The sequence below is a fragment of the Coregonus clupeaformis genome, chromosome 1, assembly GCF_020615455.1.
Source record: "Coregonus clupeaformis isolate EN_2021a chromosome 1, ASM2061545v1, whole genome shotgun sequence".
NCBI lineage: Eukaryota > Metazoa > Chordata > Actinopteri > Salmoniformes > Salmonidae > Coregonus > Coregonus clupeaformis.
This window is the reverse complement of record NC_059192.1, coordinates 25958460-25979962: the sequence shown is the minus strand read 5'-3', so window position 1 is coordinate 25979962 and position 21503 is coordinate 25958460. Positions and strand designations below refer to the sequence as shown.

The following is a 21503-nucleotide window of genomic DNA, read 5'->3' as shown; positions in this document are numbered from 1 at the left end:
AATGACACCATTAGAGACAGACTACTATGTGGGATACGGAGTGAAGCTACACAAAAGAGACTATTGATTGAAAGTAACCTGACCTTGGCAAAGGCTATTGAAGTCAGTGTGTCCAGGGAACTAGCTGCTAAAGAGGCTCAGCAGTTGAGTTCATTAGGAAAAGTGCATAGATTTGCAACAGAAAATCAGAGGCAGGGAAATCAAGGTACATGCTTCTGCTGTGGCAAAGCTGTCACGATCGTCATGGAGAGACCAAGGCGCAGCGTTGCGGGTGAACATATTATATTTATTAAATGATCACACGATCAAAAACAACAAACGAAAAACGTGACGTCTATGGTTAAACACACACCAACACGAACAAGAAACCACAAACACAACGTGAAAGACAGACAGTTAAATATGGCTCCCAATCAGAGACACCCAGCTGACACTCGTTGCCTCTGATTGGGAGTCACTCAGACCAACATAGAAAAATCAAACCTAGAATTACACACCCTGGCTCAACATAACATTGTCCCCAGAGCCAGGGCGTGACAGTACCCCCCCCTAAAGGCGCGGACTCCGACCGCGCCAACTAAATCCCACAGGGGAGGGACCGGGTGGGCACTCCGCCTAGGCGGCGGATCCGGCTCCGGACATGACCCAGGCACGGGTTGTGCTGGACTGACGACGTGCGTGGAGGAGTCGCCCTGGCTTGGTGCGTGGAGGAGGAACGGGCCTTACCAGGCTGACAACGCACAACTTAGGCTTGGTGCGTGGAGCAGGGACAGGCCGGACTGGGCTGACGAAGCACACCACTGACTTGGTGCGGGGAGCAGGAACGGGCCGAGCCGGGCTGACGAAGCGCACCACTCCCTTGGTGCGGGGAGCAGGAATGGACCGGACCGGGCTGACGAAGCGCACCCCTGACTTGGTGCGGGGAGCAGGAATGGGCCGGACCGGGCTGACGACGCGCACCACTGACTTGGTGCGGGGAGCAGGAATGGGCCGGACCGGGCTGACAACGCACACCACTGACTTGGTGCGGGGAGCAGGAATGGACCGGACCGGGCTGACGACGCGCACCACTGACTTGGTGCGGGGAGCAGGAATGGGCCGAACCGGGCTGACGACGCGCACCACTGACTTGGTGCGGGGAGCAGGAATGGGCCAGACCGGGCTGACGACGCGCACCACCGACTTGGGGCGGGGAGCAGGAACGGGCCGCGCCGGGCTGACGAAACGCACCACTGACTTGGTGGGAGTGGCAGGAACAGGCCGGACCGTACTGGGAACACACACCACTGGCCCTACTTGAGGATCAGGAACAGGCCGGACCGGACTGGCAACACACGCCAGTACCTCTCGCCGTGCCTCTACAACCTCCTTCCCCCTGGTGACCAGTGACTCCCGTAACCTGGCGGCCTCCTCTGCCAACCCGCTGGACCGCTCTATCGCGGCCTCCTGCTGCCCCGACGTCGTGAGCCCCCCCCTAAAAATTTTCTGGGGGTCTCTCCTCCCCCGTAGGCCAGGCCTCCATCGTTCTCGCCCAACTCTCGCTCCTCTGTCTCCAACTCTCGCCATTCAGCTCCTCAATGGGCTTGACCCAGTCGAAGCTCCTCCTCAACTGGTCCCAAGTCCACCCTCTCTGCTCCTCACTAGGCTTGACCCAGTCGAGGCTGCCACGGAGATCTGCCAGCGATGGCTCCTGGACACGCTGCTTGGTCTGGTTTAGGTGGTTTCTTCTGTCACGATCGTCATGGAGAGACCAAGGCGCAGCGTTGCGGGTGAACATATTATATTTATTAAATGATCACACGATCAAAAACAACAAACGAAAAACGTGACGTCTATGGTTAAACACACACCAACACGAACAAGAAACCACAAACACAACGTGAAAGACAGACAGTTAAATATGGCTCCCAATCAGAGACACCCAGCTGACACTCGTTGCCTCTGATTGGGAGTCACTCAGACCAACATAGAAAAATCAAACCTAGAATTACACACCCTGGCTCAACATAACATTGTCCCCAGAGCCAGGGCGTGACAAAAGCGGGACATCTGGCGTCTACATGCTGGTGTAAGGACATGGATTGCCGAGCCTGTTGTAAAAAGGGCCACAAAAAGGGCTCAGAGAAAACATCACAGATTGAAAACAAAAAAGAGACATTCCAACGAAAGAAAAAGAGACATGTTCACGCTATTGATCAGGAGAAAACTAAGGTGAGTGACTCATCAGACAAGGAAGTCACACTGAATATACTGACTGTTGCTGGGGGGCCGCACGGCTACTGTCTCTCCCTTGCTAGAGGGGCAGCCAGTGCGTAGCATGAAATATATTACAGTGAACCTTAGCATTAAGCCAGACAGTAAACCAAAGTTTCTGAAAGCAAAGTTTATGCTATCAGACCAAAAGTCGATGCCAGTCAGCGTGAGTGAATGGGCGACACCCATCATACCAGTCCTTAAGAAGGATGGTAGAATCAGGATATGTGGAGACTTTAAAGTCACAGTTACATTTACATTTTACATTATTTAGCACACACTCTTATCCAGAGCGACTTACAGTTAGTGCATACATTATTCTTTTTTTATTTTTCATACTGGCCCCCCGTGGGAATCGAACCCACAACCCTGGCGTTGCAAACGCCATGCTCTACCAACTGAGCTACCTCCCTGCCGGCCATTCCCTCCCCTACCCTGGACGACGCTGGGCCAATTGTGCGCCACCCCATTGGTCTCCCGGTTGCAGCCGGCTACAGCAGAGCCTGGATGTGTGGGTTAACCCTGTGTTGTCTGCTGAGCAGTATCTGCAACAACACATCAACAACCTTTTCGCAGGTTTAGCTGGGGGTCAAACGTTCAGCAAAATCGACCTCAGCCAAGCCTACTTGCAGATGCACGTGGATGAAAAGTCAAAGGAGCTGCTGACCATCGTAACACACAAGAGGCTCTTCAGGTACTGTCGTCTACCGTTTGGAATCACAAGTGTGCTAGTGTTGTTCCAGAGGGCGATGAACCAGATCTTGAGTGGATTGCCAGGAGTACAATTATACCTGGATGACATCCTCGTGACTGGAGAGGATGAAAAGGATCATCTCCAGAACTTGGATTCAATCTTACAGAGATTGAATGACTACGGACTGGGAGTTCACAAATGCACAAATGTGCATTCTTCCAGTCATTGGTTGAATATCTAGGAGCTCACAGTCACGTTCTCAGGACACTGACGCAGCCGCACCCACACAAGTGTGTGACATTGTTGTTGAGAGTCAGGTTGACCACCATTACCCTACGAGAGGCAGGAACCTAGACACTTGGACTTGTAGAACAGATTCTCCCTACAGTTGTTGTGTATTAGGGTTGTACCATTTGCACCTCTATACTTACCATAGTTGTATAAACAGAGCATCATGGTAATATGTGTTGAGATGAGCACGTTCAGATAAATGGTTGAACTAATTCCTGTCTCCCTTCTCATCATTATTTAAATGTTATAAAGTGTGGTTATGAAACCCACGAGACATAACAGAACGGTCAAATGTTCACCTTTATCTCAATGTCTCCTCTCTCCTCCAGCTCAAAGGATCCTATCTGAGTGAGGATCTCAGCTGTGCTCTGGGATATGTGGATCTTCAGGGCTGTGGAATATTTACAAAACAAATCAATAGGAGGGAAAACCTATTGTAATGTACCTAATACAACAAGATCATTACCAATGTATGGGATTGGGGAATGCACAATCGTATTAACTGGAGCTACAGCTAAGTGGAGTTGGGATGAAACAATGCTATACACACACACAAACCATGGTTGAGGAAATTCTATTCTATTCAATTCAATTTGATACAACTTTATCGATCCCTGTTGGGCAACTATGAATTTGAACGTAGTCCAGAGCCACCAAAATGTAACTTCATATAATGTGGTTAAGATGATGTAGTATAATTTGAATTGATATCAATAGCGGTCCATTCGGTTTCAGGAGCAGGTGTATGGAACTCACGCAGGCTGTTGCTCTCCATCCTGGAAGCAGTGTTCACTGTGTCCCCAAACAGGCAGTAGCGAGGCATGGTGGTGCCCACCACTCCAGCAACCACTGGACCTACGCACACACACACACACACACACACACAAACACATCTGTAACTTGCAGATTTTGTGCACAAATGTCCCATTGACATCAATGTGTGATTCCTGCAACAGTCCAAGTTAAAGGTCAACTGCCCCTTAGAACCAACTTCTCTGGTTTTAAACAGCCTATGTGGCATTGATATGAGTCCGAAACATCAATTATAGTGTCAAAATGGACTACAAAGTGTAAATAGGATGATTTTGGTCATAAAGTCATTCTCGTCCAAAACAGATTTTTGTAAGTGAGTTTGTCACAACTTACTGGCGGGTTGGGTATGGATTACTTGCATGCCCACTTTTGCCAATGATGCCCGATTGCCCAGAGACAACACGTTGTGGTCCACCCCCAGCTGCCATGTGGACATTTGTTGTCAAGTCTGCATATGGGTGCCACGCACGCACATTTCGCTCGGCAAATTGGAGTGAAAATGGTCTTCCATAAACTTGGTGCAAACTTCCAATGCATTTCAACAATATTGCCAGATGGCCAGGAATGGATTACATCCGACACGGTCCCTTCTGCTGCCTGTCAACTGTCAAACCACTGGTGTTGGTGAGTATGTTAGCTAAGTAGATAGCTGGTACTAGCTAGCTAGTAGCTACTTTTGATTATACAACATTATTTGACAATGCTAGCGAGCCAGGCTAGCTAGCTATGATACCACAGATGCAAGGGGAATAATACTGTAGCTAGCTAAATACATCAAGCTAACGTGTAATGTGATGTAGCATGTCAGATGAAGATGTGCATAGCTCACGTTAGTTAGCTACCTTGCTAACAACAGGTAACTGTAGACATTGGCATTTGTGACCGACCGGCTCGATTCAGTCTTATGTAGGAACATTTGAAATAGTATTTTTTACATTGGATAAAAGTAGAGATTCAGAGCTAGACAATGGAATATCATACACTACAGTTGAGGAACAATGGGAAACGAATTCTGCTTGAAAGTTTATAAACTTGTAACCTCACTTTTGAATGTTTAGGTAAATGTCAGGAGCAGGAGGGTAAATCACAGAACAAATGGTTTATTCGGTAAGACAGCAGTACGCAGCAGTACGTAAAACACTCCAGTGCGGTAAATACAGCGCACTGGAGAAAACAAGGCACACGGGTGAATATCCCGGCGATACAAAATACAATATAGCTCCACCGAGCTATAGTAACCTCCACAATAAACAATCACACACAAAGACAAGGGGGACAGAGGGAATACTTATTCAGGTACTGATGAGGGGATATGAACCAGGTGTGTGTAATAAACAAGACAAAACAAATCGAATGATGAGATGAGGAGCGGCAGTGGCTAGAAGGCTGGTAACGACGAACGATGAAGCCTGCCCGAACAAGGAGAGGAGGCATCATCAGAGGAAGTCATGACAGTACCCCCCTCTTGACGAGCAGCTCCAGCAGCGCAACGACACCGGCCTCGATTGTCCAGAGGGGGTGGAGGGACCTCCCGCATCTCAGACTCCTGGAGCGGACCAGCCACCACCGGCCTGAGGAGAGACACGTGAAATGAGGGGTTAATACGGTAATCAGGAGGGAGTAGTAACCTATATGTAACCTCATTTACTCTCCTCAGGACTTTGAACGGCCCCACAAACCGCGGGCTCAGCTTCCGGCAGGGCAGGCAGAGGGGCAGATTCCGTGTCGAGAGCCAGACCTGATCACCCGGTACAAAGACTGGGGCCTCACTGCGGTGGCGGTCAACGTTGGCCTTCTGGCGACGCACGGCGAGCTGGAGGTGGACGAGGGCAGCATTCCACGTCTCCTCCGCGCGCCGAAACCAGTCATCCACCGCAGGAGCTTCGGTCTGGCTCTGATGCCACTGTGCCAGGACTGGCTGATAACCTACAGTGAGGGAAAAAAGTATTTGATCCCCTGCTGATTTTGTACGTTTACCTACTGACAAAGAAATTATCATTCTGTAATTTTAATGGTAGGTTTATTTGAACAGTGAGAGACAGAATAACAACAACAAAATCCAGAAAAACGCATGTCAAAAATGTTATAAATTGATAAGTATTTCACCCCCTCTCAATCAGAAAGATTTACTGCTCCCAGGTGTCTTTTATACAGGTAACGAGCTGAGATTAGGAGCACACTCTTAAAGGGAGTGCTCCTAACCTCAGCTTGTTACCTGTATAAAAGACACCTGTCCACAGAAGCAATCAATCAGATTCCAAACTCTCCACCATGGCCAAGACCAAAGAGCTCTCCAAGGATGTCAGGGACAAGATTGTAGACCTACACAAGGCTGGAATGGGCTACAAGACCATCGCCAAGCAGCTTGGTGAGAAGGTGACAACAGTTGGTGCGATTATTCACAAATGGAAGAAACACAAAATAACTGTCAATCTCCCTCGGCCTGGGGCTCCATGCAAGATCTCACCTTGTGGAGTTGCAATGATCATGAGAACGGTGAGGAATCAGCCCAGAACTACACGGGAGGATCTTGTCAATGATCTCAAGGCAGCTGGGACCATAGTCACCAAGAAATCAATTGGTAACACACTATGCCGTGAAGGGCTGAAATCCTGCAGCGCCCGCAAGGTCCCCCTGCTCAAGAAAGCACATATACAGGCCCGTCTGAAGTTTGCCAATGAACATCTGAATGATTCAGAGGAGAACTGGGTGAAAGTGTTGTGGTCAGATGAGACCAAAATCGAGCTCTTTGGCATCAACTCAACTTGCCGTGTTTGGAGGAGGAGGAATGCTGCCTATGACCCCAAGAACACCATTCCCACCGTCAAAGATGGAGGTGGAAACATTATGCTTTGGGGGTGTTTTTCTGCTAAGGGGACAGGACAACTTCACTGCATCAAAGGGACGATGGACGGGGCCATGTTCCGTCAAATCTTGGGTGAGAACCTCCTTCCCTCAGCCAGGGCATTGAAAATGGGTCGTGGATGGGCATTCCAGCATGACAATGACCCAAAACACAAGGCCAAGGCAACAAAGGAGTGGCTCAAGAAGGAGCACATGAAGGTCCTGGAGTGGCCTAGCCAGTCTCCAGACCTTAATCCCATAGAAAATCTGTGGAGGGAGCTGAAGGTTCGAGTTGCCAAACGTCAGCCTCGAAACCTTAATGACTTGGAGAAGATCTGCAAAGAGGAGTGGGACAAAATCCCTCCTGAGATGTGTGCAAACCTGGTGGCCAACTACAAGAAACGTCTGACCTCTGTTATTGCCAACAAGGGTTTTACCACCAAGTACAAAGTCATGTTTTGCAGAGGGGTCAAATACTTATTTCCCTCATTAAAATGCAAATAAATGTATAATATTTTTGACATGCGATTTTCTGGATTTTTTTGTTGTTATTTTGTCTCTCACTGTTCAAATAATCCTACCATTAAAATTATAGACTGATCATGTCTTTGTCAGTGGGCAAACGTACAAAATCAGCAGGGGATCAAATACTTTTTTCCCTCACTGTATAACACATTGAAATGGAGATAGGTTAGTGAAGGAGTGGCGGAGAGAGTTCTGGGCATATTCTGCCCATGGCAAGACCACCGACCACTCCCCCGGCCGGTCCTGGCAGTAGGACCGCAGGAAACTACCCACATTCTGATTCACCCGTCCCACCTGCCCAATAGACTTGGGGTGAAACCCACAGGTCAGGCTGACGAAACCCCCAGACGTTCCATAAACGCCTTCCAGACCCTGGATGGAAACTGGGGACACCGGACAGACACTATGTCCTCTGGCACCCCGTAGTGCCGGAAGACGTGAGTAAACAGGGCATCCGCAGTTTGCAGGGCCGTGGGGAGACCGGGCAGAGGAAGGAGGTGGCAGGCTTTAGAAAAGTGGTCCACAATGACCAGGATGGTGGTGTTACCCTGAGAGAGGGGAAGATCAGTGAGGAAGTCAATTGACAAGTGGAACCATGGCCGTTATGGAACTGGTAAAGGATGTAACTTAGCTGTTGGGAAGTGCCTAGGTGCCTTACTCTGGGCGCACACCGAGCAGGAGGAGACATACAGTCGTGGTCAAAAGTTTTGAGAATGAAACAAGTATTGGTCTTCACAAAGTTTGCTGCTTCAGTGTTATGAGATATTTTTGTCAGATATTACTATAGTATACACTCGGGCTCCCGAGTGGCGCAGTGGTCTAAGGCACTGCATCTCAGTGCTGGAGGTGTCACTACAGACTCCCTGGTTCCAGGCTGTATCACAACCGGCCGTGATTGGGAGTCCCATAGGGCGGCGCACAATTGGCCCAGCTTCGTCCGGGTTTGGCCGGTGTAGGCCGTCATTGTAAATAATAATTTGTTCTTAACTGACTTGCCTAGTAAAATAAAAAAAATACTGAAGTATAATTACAAGCATTCTATAAGTGTCAAAGGCATTTATTGACAATTACATTAAGTTTATGCAAGTTTACGCTCACCTTGTCTTCTCTGGACAAGGTGTTTTCCGGATGCCCCAAACAATCGGAAAGGGGATTCATTAGAGAAAATGACTTTACCCCAGTCCTCAGCAGTCCAATCCCTGTACCTTTTGCAGAATATCAGTCTGTCCCTGATGTTTTTCCTGGAGAGAAGTGGCTTCTTTACTGCCCTTCTTGACACCAGGCCATCCTCAAAAGTCTTCACCTCACTGTGCGTGCAGATGCACTCACACCTGCCTGCTGCCATTCCTGAGCAAGCTCTGCACTGGTGGTGCCCCGATCCTGCGGCTGAATCAACTTTAGGAGACGGTCCTGGCGCTTGCTGGACTTTCTTGGGCACCCTGACGCCTTCTTCACAACAATTGAACCTCTCTCCTTGAAGTTCTTGATGAGCCGATAAATGGTTGATTTAGGTGCAATCTTACTAGCAGCATTATCCTTGCCTGTGAAGCCCTTTTTGTGCAAAGCAATGATGACGGCACGTGTTTCCTTGCAGGTAACCATGGTTAACAGAGGAAGAACAATGATTTCAAACACCACCCTCCTTTTAAAGCTTCCAGTCTGTTATTCTAACTCAATCAGCATGACAGAGTGATCTCCAGCCTTGTCCTCGTCAACACTCTCACCTGTGTTAACGAGAGAATCACTGACATGATGGCAGCTGGTCTTTTTGTGACAAGGCAGTGGAAATGTTTTTGGGGGATTAAGTTCATTTTCATGGCAAAGAGGGACTTTGCAATTAATTGCAATTCTTCTGATCACTCTTCATGACATTCTGGAGTATATGCAAATTGCCATCATCAAAACTGAGGCAGCAGACTTTGTGAAAATTAGTATTCGTGTCATTCATAAAACTTTTGACCACAACTGTACACCCTCACGTCGTTAGCCAAGGTAGGCCACCAATACCTCCCGGTCAGGCAGCGTGCTGTACGGCCAATACCTGGGTGACCAGAGGATAAGATAGATAAGATGATCACATACAAGAGACGGCACGTACCGCAGCCCAGCTGGGAACTGAGGTGGAGATGGCTCTCTGCGTAATGCCCGCTCTATATCTACGTCCACTGCCCACACTACCGGCCCCACAATGCAGGAGGCCGGGAGTATGGGGGTGTTGTCTATGGGCCTCTCCTCTGTGTCGTACAGCCATGACAGCGCATCTGCCTTCACGTTCTTAGTACCTGGTATGTATGACAACGTGAAATCAAACCGGGTGAAGAACAAGGCCCACCTGGCCTGGCGAGAGTTCAGCCTCCTCGCTGCCAGGATGTACTCCAGGTTACGGTGGTCAGTCCAGACGAGGAAAGGGTGTTTCGCCCCATCGAGCCAGTGCCTCCACGCGGTCAGGGCTCTGACAACAGCCAACAGCTCCCGATCACCAACGTCGTAGTTCTGCTCTGCTGGGCTGAGCTTCTTAGAGAAGAAGGCACAGGGGCGGAGCTTGGGTGGCGTACCCGAGCGTTGGGATAGGACAGCACCTATCCCTACCTCGGACGCATCCACCTCCACAACGAGCGGTAATGATGGATCGGGATGGGCCAGTACCGGGGCTGAGGTGAACAGAGCCCTCAGGTTACTGAAAGCCCTGCCAGCCTCAGCAGACCAGCGGAGCCGGGACAGTCCACCCTTCAACAGAGAGGTGATGGGAGCTGCGACCTTGCCAAAGCCCCGGATAAACCTCCGATAGTAATTGGCAAAGCCTATAAAGCACTGCACCTCCTTTACCGTGGTTGGAGTCGCACTGCTGAAATGCAGTCTCCCTCCATCTCCACACCTGAGGTGGTGATGTGGTATGCGAGGAAGGAGACGGACTGTTGGAAGAATAGACACATTTCTGCCTTGGCATACAGGTCATGCTCCAACAGTTGACCCAGCACTCTGCGAATCAGGGACAGGGAATACACCAGAATTTCATCGATGTAGACCACCACACCGTAACCAAGTATGTCCCGAAACACCTCGTTCACAAAGGACTGGAAGACTGATGGAGCATTCGTCAACCCATACGACATCACCAGGTATTCGTAATGCCCCGTGGTTGTGCTGAATACTGTCTTCCACGCGTCCCCTTCCCGGACACGAACCAGGTTGTACGCACTCCGGAGATCTAATTGGAGATGAGGGGTAGAGGGTAACTATAGCGAATGGTAGTTTGATTAAGTGTCCGGTAATCAATGCAAGGGCGCAGACCTACGTCTTTCTTCTTCACGAAAAATGAACTTGAGGAGGCAGTCGAAGTGGAGGGACGTATGAACCTCTGGCGCAGGGACTCGGAGATGTATGTCTCCATAGCCTCCGTTTCAGCCTGCGACAAGGGACAGACATGACTCCTGGGAGGCACAGCGTCTAAACGGAGGTTAATCGCGCAATCCCCCGCCCGATGGGGTGGTAATTTGGTTGCCTCCGTTTTGGAAAACGTGTGTGCCAAGTCGAGGTATTCTGAGGGAAGGTGACGCATATGGTGAAGTACGCAGCAGAGGGCTCTGAATGAGTGTGGGTTTGCGCTACCTGGAGTGACATGAGAGTGCCCTGCCTGTCGCCTCCAGACCCAGAAGAACTCTGATGACACCATGCAGCAGAGTGTCCTCTCTTGCCACAAGAGTGACACTGGAGCTGTCGTCCTTCGTTCTCCCGGATCGCTGCACCTCCCAGCTCCATCGGAACATAATCCGGGTTGAAGGGGGGTGAAACGGGCAGGCCCCTTCTAGGACGTCCTCTTGAAGCCAGCAGGCTGTCCAACCGGATGGCCATGTCCACCAGCTGGTTGAAAGTCAACGTGGTATGCCGGCAGGCTAGCTCCCGTCGGACGTCCTCTCGCAGGCTGCACCGGAAGCGGTCGATGAGGGCCCGCTCGTTCCACCTGGAACCAGCCGCTAGAGTTCTAAACTCCAGGGCGAAGTCCTGCGCGGTACTCGTCCCTTACCTCAGATGGACCGGCCGCTCGTCCGCCTCCCTTCCTTCAGGAGGGTGATCGAAGACTGCCCGGAAGAGGCGAGCAAATTCCTCGTAGTTGTCCAACGCGTCTCCTCCTTCACTCCAGACTGCGTTGGCCCACTCCAGGGCTTTTCCCGAGAGGCAGGAGACGAGGGCGGACACATTCTCCCGCTCAAATGGAGCCGGGCTGATAGTAGAAAAATAGAGGTCCAGCTGCAGGAGGAAACCCTGGCAGCGGGCAGCTGTCCCATCATACTCCCTCGGTCGGGATAGGTGAATCCCTCTGGGTGCTGGGGTGTGGGTGGCTGGATCCGGTCGCTCAGCTGGTCCCAAAGGGTCGGGTCCTCTCCTCTCCAGGCGTTGGACGATCTGGAGAATCCAATCCATCGCTTCGCTCAAGCTGGCTAGCATGTTGGAATGCTCCCGGACCCGCTCCACGACTCCAGGCATATTCCCGTCTTCTGCTGACTCCATTTTGTTCGGGTGTGTGATTCTGTGGCGGGTGATTTGGATGGAGTCAGGCGCAGGAGGGTAAATCACAGAATAAATGGTTTATACGGTAAGACAGCGGTACACAGCAATGCGTAAAACACTCCAGTGCTGTAAATTTGGCGCACTGGAGAAAACAAGGCACACAGGTGAATATCCCGGCGAAACAAAATACAATATAGCTCCACCGAGCTATATTAACCTCCACAATAAACAATCACACACAAAGACAAGGGGGGCAGAGGGAATACTTATACAGGTACTGATGAGGGGATATGAACCAGGTGTGTGTAATAAACAAGACAAAACAAATGTAATGATGAGATGAGGAGTGGCAGTGGCTAGAAGGCCGGTGACGACGAACGCCGAAGCCTGCCCGAACAAGGAGAGGAGTCAGCTTCGGAGGAAGTCGTGACAGTAAACCTACTGGAGAGCTCTTCTTTGTCTACTCTACACCCATTCAGCATCGTTCACACCTTCTTAAGCCTGACCCATCTCTTTAAGGATTCACATGTGAGGCCATGTACTAAACAACCAAAGATTTCAAGACTAAAGGCTGGTTTATGCTACGTCTATCGACAGTTGTCGCATCATGAACATTCTATTGTCGTCCGACATCAGACTTGTCGTTGTCGTTATGAAAAAGTATAAACACAAAAACTACAGGCTGCATGACATCAGCAGCCTGGTGTTCCAAAATAGCATAACTAGTGTATTTTAACACCAATAAACGCACCCGTTTAAAAATTAATTTAGTATATGTCAATCTAGCAAACCAGGCAACTAAAAGCAACTTTCTAAACAATGTTTTGGTTCGTTTCTAGCTTGTTAGCTAGCTAGCTAATGTTAAGTTAGCTGGCTAGCCAGTTCAAATAATGCCCATATCATATAGCTGACAGTGTCTTCACTTTAGCTAATTTGTTTTCATTATTACAAGAAAATAAATTCACAACGAGATCATTATTTACAAGTTAATGGCGAGCCAGAAAATAGCTAACGGTTGTGAGTGTGACGCAATAAAAGCAAGGCATTCTACCAGAGAATTTTAGAACTTGGACACTGTCTCGGCCTAACGTTATATCCTAATTTGACTTGGTGCAGGTCATGTTCTTCACATTACCATCTCTGGTAAACACATACTATATCAAATAAAATCAAAGTTTATTTGTCACATGCACAGGATACAGAAGGTGTTGTGAAATGGTTACTTGCATAGTGGAGTCTTTTGTTTAGACATGTAGCTAGCTAACTAAACAATGAACCATAATCCCAACTCATAACGTTATTACCCTGCATGAATCTGCAGGTAACTAACCAACCAGGTTCAATGTTAGCTAGCTGCATATTTGCAATCAAACGGCAGAATTTTATCCATCTACTTAGCTATCATACCCTAATTCCACCGGGCATTCCACTGATTTCAAAACTCGGTCCACCAGAAAGTAGAGAGCAACACTTTTTCAAATTTACTACGTGATATCTTCTTTTTTTTAAGCTGCATTAGAAAGTATTACCTACACATACTGACCAGCTCATGTTATAGACAGAAGCGTACTACATGGCAGACCAATCCGAACTCATCTCTCAGCATGTCCAGCCTATTCATTATCTCAGCCAATCATGGCTAGTGGAAAGGTTCCTGTCTTTTTCCGTGGCTAAACCAACTAGGCTCGTAATTTAACCATCTCATTCGTCTTTACAGATGGCCTTAATTCAAGTTTGTTATTAAGGCACATGAAATTTCACATGTTCCAGAAGGCATTTCTGCCAAAAAACGCATTTTGAAAAATAAAAGTTTACTTTCACATGCCTCTCCTGTGAAGTAGTGATGCGCGACATACGGCTAGTTTCCTGAAACTAGTCACATTTAGGGACAATACAGGGCAGGCACTTGGATACTAGCTTACTATCTAATCATAGGATGTAGCCAGCTGCTTTCAATCATGTTTCAACTTGAACTGGCTAGCTAACACTAGCCAACTAATTTCAACTCAGACAAAGATATGATAACTAACCCGGATTTGCAAGTTAGGTAGCTAGTTAGCTAGCATTGGGGCCTTCATATGCTAACCCAAAACAACATGTTCTCATAAAAGTTTGTTGTGTATTTTCTAGGGGGAAAATAAATTAAGGATAGTACTTGTCTACTACAAATATAGCTATGGCTCTGGCAGCAAATAGCAAAAAGTATCAGCAAGCATTCAGCAACGTACACAGCTGGTTGCATAGTAATGGCGTCAGCGTCACCGGTCTGAATCTATTCTGTAGTTACAGTCCCTCTATTAGCATATAAATTACTTCCAAACTAGAGAATGTTATTTTTCTCGCTATACTGTATGTTAATTGAGTGATAATATTTTATATTATTCACAGGCTGCGTACAAAACCTGGTGGATTTGTTGTTCAGCAGCGTTGTGGGAATCCCTCTACCATATCAGGAGCTGTTATTGATGGCTGAGGCAGTGGCCAGACACCAGTCCCGCTTCAGAGTAATGGAGGACACATGAATCAGGTGGTCACATTTGATCTGGTCAATGGTCAAAATACTATCTGTCCTGGAATTCACCTAACCACCATTGATAATGTAATCAGAGCTGTGTGTACATTAAGGTATGATATTTGCACTTTGTTATATTAGCAGAACACTGCTTCTACAGTATTATGTGAAGTATGGGTTATTCTACATGGAACTGTTACACTTGAAAGTTATCAACAGACTCTATTAAATCCTCCTGGAGGAAGCTTTGAATTGGCCAGTAGCCTACAGAGTGGTATGAGAAGAGTGCCATCCTCCTGCATCTCACATCTGCCTGTAGTTATTTAACAATGCCTGCTGGACCAATGGGTTGAGGCAAACTCTGTCTTATCCAGAATGGAGTGTCACAGCATCTTTTTTTCACCCAACTTTTAACCTAAATCCAATGATAGAGTGACATTTCTGGTTGATTTCATGTTAAATTCACGTCAGTTGACAACTCAACCAAATGTAAATCAAATCTAGATGCTGAACAGCCCTTGTGTGTGCATGTCAGTTTGTGGTTAGACAGCCAAATCCTAGTTCTGGTAAGACAGCTGAAGCTGTACTCTACACACAACATATTTTTATTTGCTAGGTAAGCATACTGTCTTTATAAGCACATCAATATGATATTTACAGCACCGAATGTTTTGTCTTTGTATCATAAACACACTCATTGATTTGTTTGTTGATAAATGTATCTACACTCAATCTGGGTGATGTTTGAGTAATGTCCACATTTAGCCTACACCTGTTGTAGGGATATTAGTAGTTCTGAGATATGTCCCCTGGGAAAGACATAAGGAGAGATGAGACTAGACAAAACTAGCCAGTTATAGAATATTGTGTTGTAGGACAGCTGAGCTGACCCAAGACCAGGCATACAACTCGCAGTTTCTACAGTTTCTACAGTAACACGTATTTACATGATATGATGAAACGTTGAAACTAAGTTGCAAGCAACTTTCGTAATAAGGTGTTATAGAATGAGTGTCTTACGAAACACATTCGACAGTGAAATATTAGCTAGATAGAATAGCCAGTTGCAGCTATCACCAAGCTATGCTAGCTAGCTGCTGTAGCTTGGATAAACACAGGGTCCGCGCAGGCTTTAGCCTACACATAGAACGGAATTAGCTGAACATCTTGAGATGGTGAGTCAATCTGGAGGGGAGAAGTCCTCAACTTCAAAACTTTGTTCTCTCCATAGCAAAGCTAGCTTAGCTTACCTCGCTGTACTCACTACTGGCTTTCTTTTTTGCGATTGAATAGCAAAAACACACCCAAGAAACCCCCACATCATACCACACCCCCAAGACAACTCTCGTTTGACTTCAGTCATGGCTGCTAGCATTTCTTAATGTGCAACTCCACCACTTATCAACATCATTTTCATTATCTCCAGCACAATACCAGTGTAAAAATATTATGAAAATGGCGCATTTCTAAGTTTCATGGCTGACAGCCGCTGTCTGGGTAATCGACTTGACACGTTGTTCGTACATACTGACCTGAGTTGATCCCGATGCGGAGAGCCAAGCTCTGATTGGGCAAGTGGCGAATCTTGAAGAGCTTGATGGCACACAGGAAGTGAAGAGCCATAGTAGAAATCTCAGATGCGTGCTTCATGCCGTTACTGATGGGCAGCCCGCTAGCCACCATGTACGCATCCCCTATAGTCTCCACCTGATACATCATACACATACATTCGCACAATATACACCGTAAACTTTACATTTCTATTTCAAGGTTACCTGCAGTGCCTTCAGAAAGTATTCAAATCCCTTGACTTTTTCCACATTTTGTTGTGTTACAAAGTTGGATTAAAATGGATTTAATTGTCAGTTTTTGTCAATGATCTACAGAAAATACTTTAATGTCAAAGTGGAAGAATAATTATAATATTTGTAAAAAATAAAATATAATAATAATAATAAAAAAACACTAATATATCTTGATTAGTATTCAACCCCCTGAGTCAATACATGTTAGAATCACCTTTGGTAGCGATTGGGTGATTCTCATGAAACCAGTTTTTAAATGTCTGTAGCAAATTGTGTTATAAAACCATGATGCATCTGCAAAAATCAACTATCATTCTGAGGACTAAGATGTTTAGTTTTTGAGAAAATGTCTTATTTGAAATACATTTAAAAATTTCATCAGAATTTTGAAAATCTGTACCCAAAATTCTCATTACCGAAATGCGTCCGGCAACTTATTATGCAACTTGTTAAACACATTTTTACTCCTGAATTTATTTAGGCTTCCCATAACAAAGGGGTTGAATACTTATTGACTCAAGACATTCTTCCACTTTGGCACTATGGGGTATTGTGTGTACAGTGCCTTGCGGAAGTATTCATCCCCCTTTGTCACGACTTCCGCCGAGGCTGCCTCCCCTCCTTGTTCGGGCAGGTTTTGGCGTTCGGCGTCACCGGCTTACTAGCTACTGCCGATCCATTTATCATCACTCCATTTGTCTTGTCTTCAATCACACACACCTGGTCCTTATTCCCTCATTAGTCATTGTATAAGTGTGGGTGATTGTTTATTATGGAGGTTAGTGAAGCTCGGTGGAGCGCGTGTATTTTGTATCGACGGGAGTATTTTCCCGTGTGCCTTGTATTTTCCAGTGCACCTGTTTTGTGCCCTGGTGTGTGTTTGACGCATTTCTGCGTAAACCTGTATTTTTGCGGATTAAAGCCTGTTATTCTGTGATTTACCCTCCTGCGCCTGACTCCTTCAACACCACCTCATCACAGAATCACCCACCTGAACAAGGAGTCAGCGGGAGAGATGCGCATGCCTGGAGTGGTGGAACGGGTCCAGGAGCATTCAACTATGCTAGCCAGCTTGGGTGAAGCGATGGATCGGGTTATTCAGGTTGTCCAACGCCTGGAGAGGAGAGAGCCCGATCTGTCGAGACCAGCTGGCCAACCGGATCCCGCCACCTACACCCTGGCACCCGGAGGGATCCAGATATGCCGACCACGGGAGTTCGACGGGACAGCGGCGCTGTGCCAAGGATTCCTTCTCCAACTGGAGCTCTACTTCTCCAGCATCCGGCCGGTCCCATCGGAGTGGGAGAAGGTGTCCGCCCTCGTCTCCTGCCTCTCGGGGAAAGCCCTGGAGTGGGTCAATGTGGTGTGGAACGAAGGAGGAGCCGTGTTGGAGAACTACGGGGAGTTCGCTCGCATCTTCCGGGCGGTCTTCCATCACCCGCCCGAGGGTCGAGAGGCGGGCGAGCGGCTGGTCCACCTGAGGCAGGGGACGAGGACTGCGCAGGACTTCTCATTGGAATTTCAAACTCTGGCAGCTGGGTCCGGGTGGAACGAGCGGGCCCTGATCGACCATTTCCGGTGCCATCTGCGAGAGGATGTCCGACAGGGAGCTAGCCTGCCGTGACACCATGTTGTCCTTCTCGCAACTGGTGGACATGGCCATTCGTTTGGACAACCTGCTGGCAACCAGAGGACGTCCTGGAAGAGGTCTGCCCGTTTCCATCCCAGCCGACTCGGATCCAGAACAGATGGAGATGGGTGGAACCACTAGCCGAGAGAGCGGAGGACGACAGCGCCAGTGCCACACTGGTGGCGCGAAGGGACATTTCACCCCACGTTTTCATCAACGCTTTTCAGGTTTTGGAGGCAGCAGGCAGGGCACTCTCGCATCACCCCAGGTATCGAACACCCACACTCGTTCAGAGCCCTCTGGTGCACACTGTAAAATACACATCTCTTTTCCTGAGCACATGGTAGTTTCCCAGTGTAAGGCGCTAGTCGATTCAGGCACAGCTGGGAACTTTATGGACAGGGCATTCGCACACCGTATAGGCATTCCATTGATTCCCCTATCCATTCCACGCCCCATCAGAGCACTTGATAGTCGACCATTAGGGTCCGGGTTGGTTAAGGAAGTTACTGCACCAGTCACCATGATTACCCAGAAGACTCATTGTGAGCAGGTTACTTTTTCAGAGGGTTCTCATGGGGTGGTCGCAAGAGTGTCAGAGTAGGTGTCTAGGTGTTTCCGTTGGTGCAACCACGGTGGAAAGTCCAGACAGTACCTCCACCGTGCGCATTCCCCCTGAATACCTCGATATGGCGCAAGCATTTTCCAAAACGTAGGCGACTAAATTACCACCTCATCGGGCGGGGGATTGCGCGATAAAACTCCGGGTAGACGCTGTACTTCCCAGGAGTCATATATACCCCCTGTCACAGGCTGAAACAGTGGCTATGGAAACATACAGTATGTCACCGAGTCCCTGCACCAGGGGTATATACGTCCCTCCACTTCACCCGCCTCCTCGAGTTTCTTCATTATGAAGAAGGACGGAGGTCTGCGCCCGTGCATTGATTATCGACCACTGAACAGGGAGACGATAAGATTTAGTTATCCTCTGCCCCTCATTCCTTCAGTGATTGAATCAATGCATGGGGCGCGCTTCTTCACCAAATTAGATCTCAGAGGTGCGTACAACCTGGTGCGTATCCGAGAGGGAGATGAGTGGAAGACAGCATTCAGCACAACCACGGGGCATTATGAATACCTGGTGATGCCCTATGATTTGATGAATGCTCTCTCAGTTTTCCAGTCCTTTGTGAACGAGGTGTTTCGGGACATGCTTGGTCACGGTGTAGTGGTCTATATCGATGACATCCTGGTGTATTCCGCTACGCGCGCCGAGCATGTGTCCCTGGTTCGCAAGGTGCTGGCCAGACTGTTGGAAAATGACCTTTATGCTAAGGCAGAGAAGTGTATGTTTTTCCAGCAGTCCGTCGCCTTCCTTGGATACCGCATTTCCACCTCAGGTGTGGAGATGGAGGGAGATCGCATTTCAGCCATGCATAATTGGCCAACTCCAACCACGGTTAAGGAGGTGCAGCGCTTCTCTTGGCTTTGCCAACTACTATCTGAGGTTTATCCGGGGCTTTGGCAAGGTCGCAGCTCCCATTACCTCCCTGTTGAAGGGTGGGCCGTCCCGGCTCCGCTGGTCTGCTGAGGCTGACCTGGCCTTCAGCAAACTGCAGAGTCTGTTCACCTCAGCCCCAGTACTGGCCCACCCCGATTCATCACTACCGTTCATAGTGGAGGTGGATGCGTCCGAGGTTGGGATAGGAGCTGTCCTGTCTCAACGCTTGGGTACGCCACCCAAGCTCCGCCCCTGTGTGTTCTTCTCGAAGAAGCTCAGCCCGGCGGAGCAGAACTATGGCGTTGGTGATCGGGAGCTGTTGTCTGTTGTCCGAGCCTTGACCGTGTGGAGGCATTGACTCGAGGGGGCAAAACACCCTTTCCTCGTCTGGATGGACCACCGTAACCTGGAGTACATTTGGGCAGCGAGGAGGCTGAATCCTCGCCAGGCCAGGTGGGCCCTATTCTTCACCCGGTTTGATTTCACTCTATCATACATCCCGGGTACGAAGAACATGAAGGCAGACGCACTGTCCCGGCTCTATGACACAGAGGAGAGGCCCAGCGACAACACCCCCATACTGCCAGCCTCCTGCATTGTGGCGCCGGTAGTATGGGTGATGGACGCGGATATAGAGCAGGCATTACGCACGGATCCCTCTCCACCTCAGTGTCCAGATGGCCTACAGTACGTGCCTGCTCTTATCCATGATCGTCTGATCTACTGGGCACACACACGTCACCCTCCTCTGGTCACGCAGGTATCGTCCGTACAGAGCGCTGCCTGACCGGAAAATACTGGTGGCCTACCTTGGCTAAGGACGTAAGGGGATAGGTCTCCTCCTGCTCAGTGTGCGCCCAGAGTAAGGAACCTAGGCACCTCCCAGCTGGTAAGTTACAACCTTTACCAGTTCCACAATGACCATGGTCTCACCTAAGTGTTGATTTTCTAACTGATCTTCCCCTCTCCCAAGGTAACACCACCATCCTGGTCGTTGTGGACCGTTTTCTATGGCCTGCCGCCTCCTTCTTCCTTCCTGGTCTTCCCACGGTTTTGCAAACTGCGGAGGCCCTGTTTACACACGTCTTCCGGCACTACGGGGTACCAGAGGATATAGTGTCTGGTCAGTGTTCTTGCCATGGGCAGAATATGCCCAGAACTCACTCCGCCACTCCTCCACTAACCTAACGCCTTTCCAGTGTGTTCTAGGTTACCAACTGGTTCTGGCACCATGGCACCAGAGCCAGATCGAGGCTCCTGCGGTGGATGACTGGTTTCGGCACGCGGAGGAGACGTGGGATGCTGCCCACGTTTACCTGCAATGCGCCGTGTGTCGTTAGAAGGCCAACACTGACCGCCACCACAGTGAGGCCCCCGTCTTTGTACCGGGGGATCGGGTCTGGCTCTCGACCCGGAATCTGCCCGCGGTTTGTGGAGCCGTTCAAAGTCCTGAGGAGAGTCAACGAGGTCACTTATAGGTTATTACTTCCCCCTGATTACCGTATAAACCCCTCATTTCATGTGTCTCTCCTCAGGCCGGTGGTAGCTGGTCCGCTCCAGGAGTCTGAGGTGCGGGAGGTCCCTCCACCTCCTCTGGACATCGAGGGGGCCCCGGCGTACTCTGTCCGTTCCATCCTCTATTCGAGGCGTCGGGTGGGGGGTGGGGGGGCCTTCAGAACCTTGTGGAGTGGGAGGGGTACGGTCCGGAGAAACGGTGCTGGGTCCCGGTGTGGGATAACTTCGATCCCTCCATGTTACGGGATTTCCACTGTCGCCATCTGGCTCGCCCTGCTCCGCATCCTCCTGGCCGTCCCAGAGGCCGGGGTCGGCGCGATCCTGGAGCCGTGCATCAAGGTGGGGGTACTGTCACGACTTCCGCCGAGGCTGCCTCTCCTCCTTGTTCGGGCAGGTTTTGGCGTTTGCTTCACCGGCTTACTAGCTACTGCCGATCCATTTACCATCACTCCAATTGTCTTGTCTTCAATCACACACACCTGGTCCTTATTCCCTCATTAGTCATTGTATAAGTGTTCCCTCTGCTTCCTTGTCTGTGTGGGTGATTGTTTATTGTGGAGGTTAGTGGAGCTCGTGTATTTTGTATCGACGGGAGTATTTTCCCATGT

General features: G+C 49.0%; 1 protein-coding gene across 1 annotated transcript in view; it reads right to left on the bottom strand.

Annotated features, from left to right (window-relative positions):
- gucy2g (guanylate cyclase 2g) overlaps positions 1–21503 on the bottom strand; it is a 179683-nt gene that overhangs the window by 17040 nt on the left and 141140 nt on the right. Inside the window, exons 18-20 of the mRNA XM_045223798.1 lie at positions 15974–16148; positions 3995–4093; positions 3538–3629 (exon numbers count right to left, since the gene is read on the bottom strand). Coding sequence (XP_045079733.1) covers positions 3538–3629; positions 3995–4093; positions 15974–16148 — 366 coding nt within the window. The remainder of the gene's footprint in view (positions 1–3537; positions 3630–3994; positions 4094–15973; positions 16149–21503) is intronic.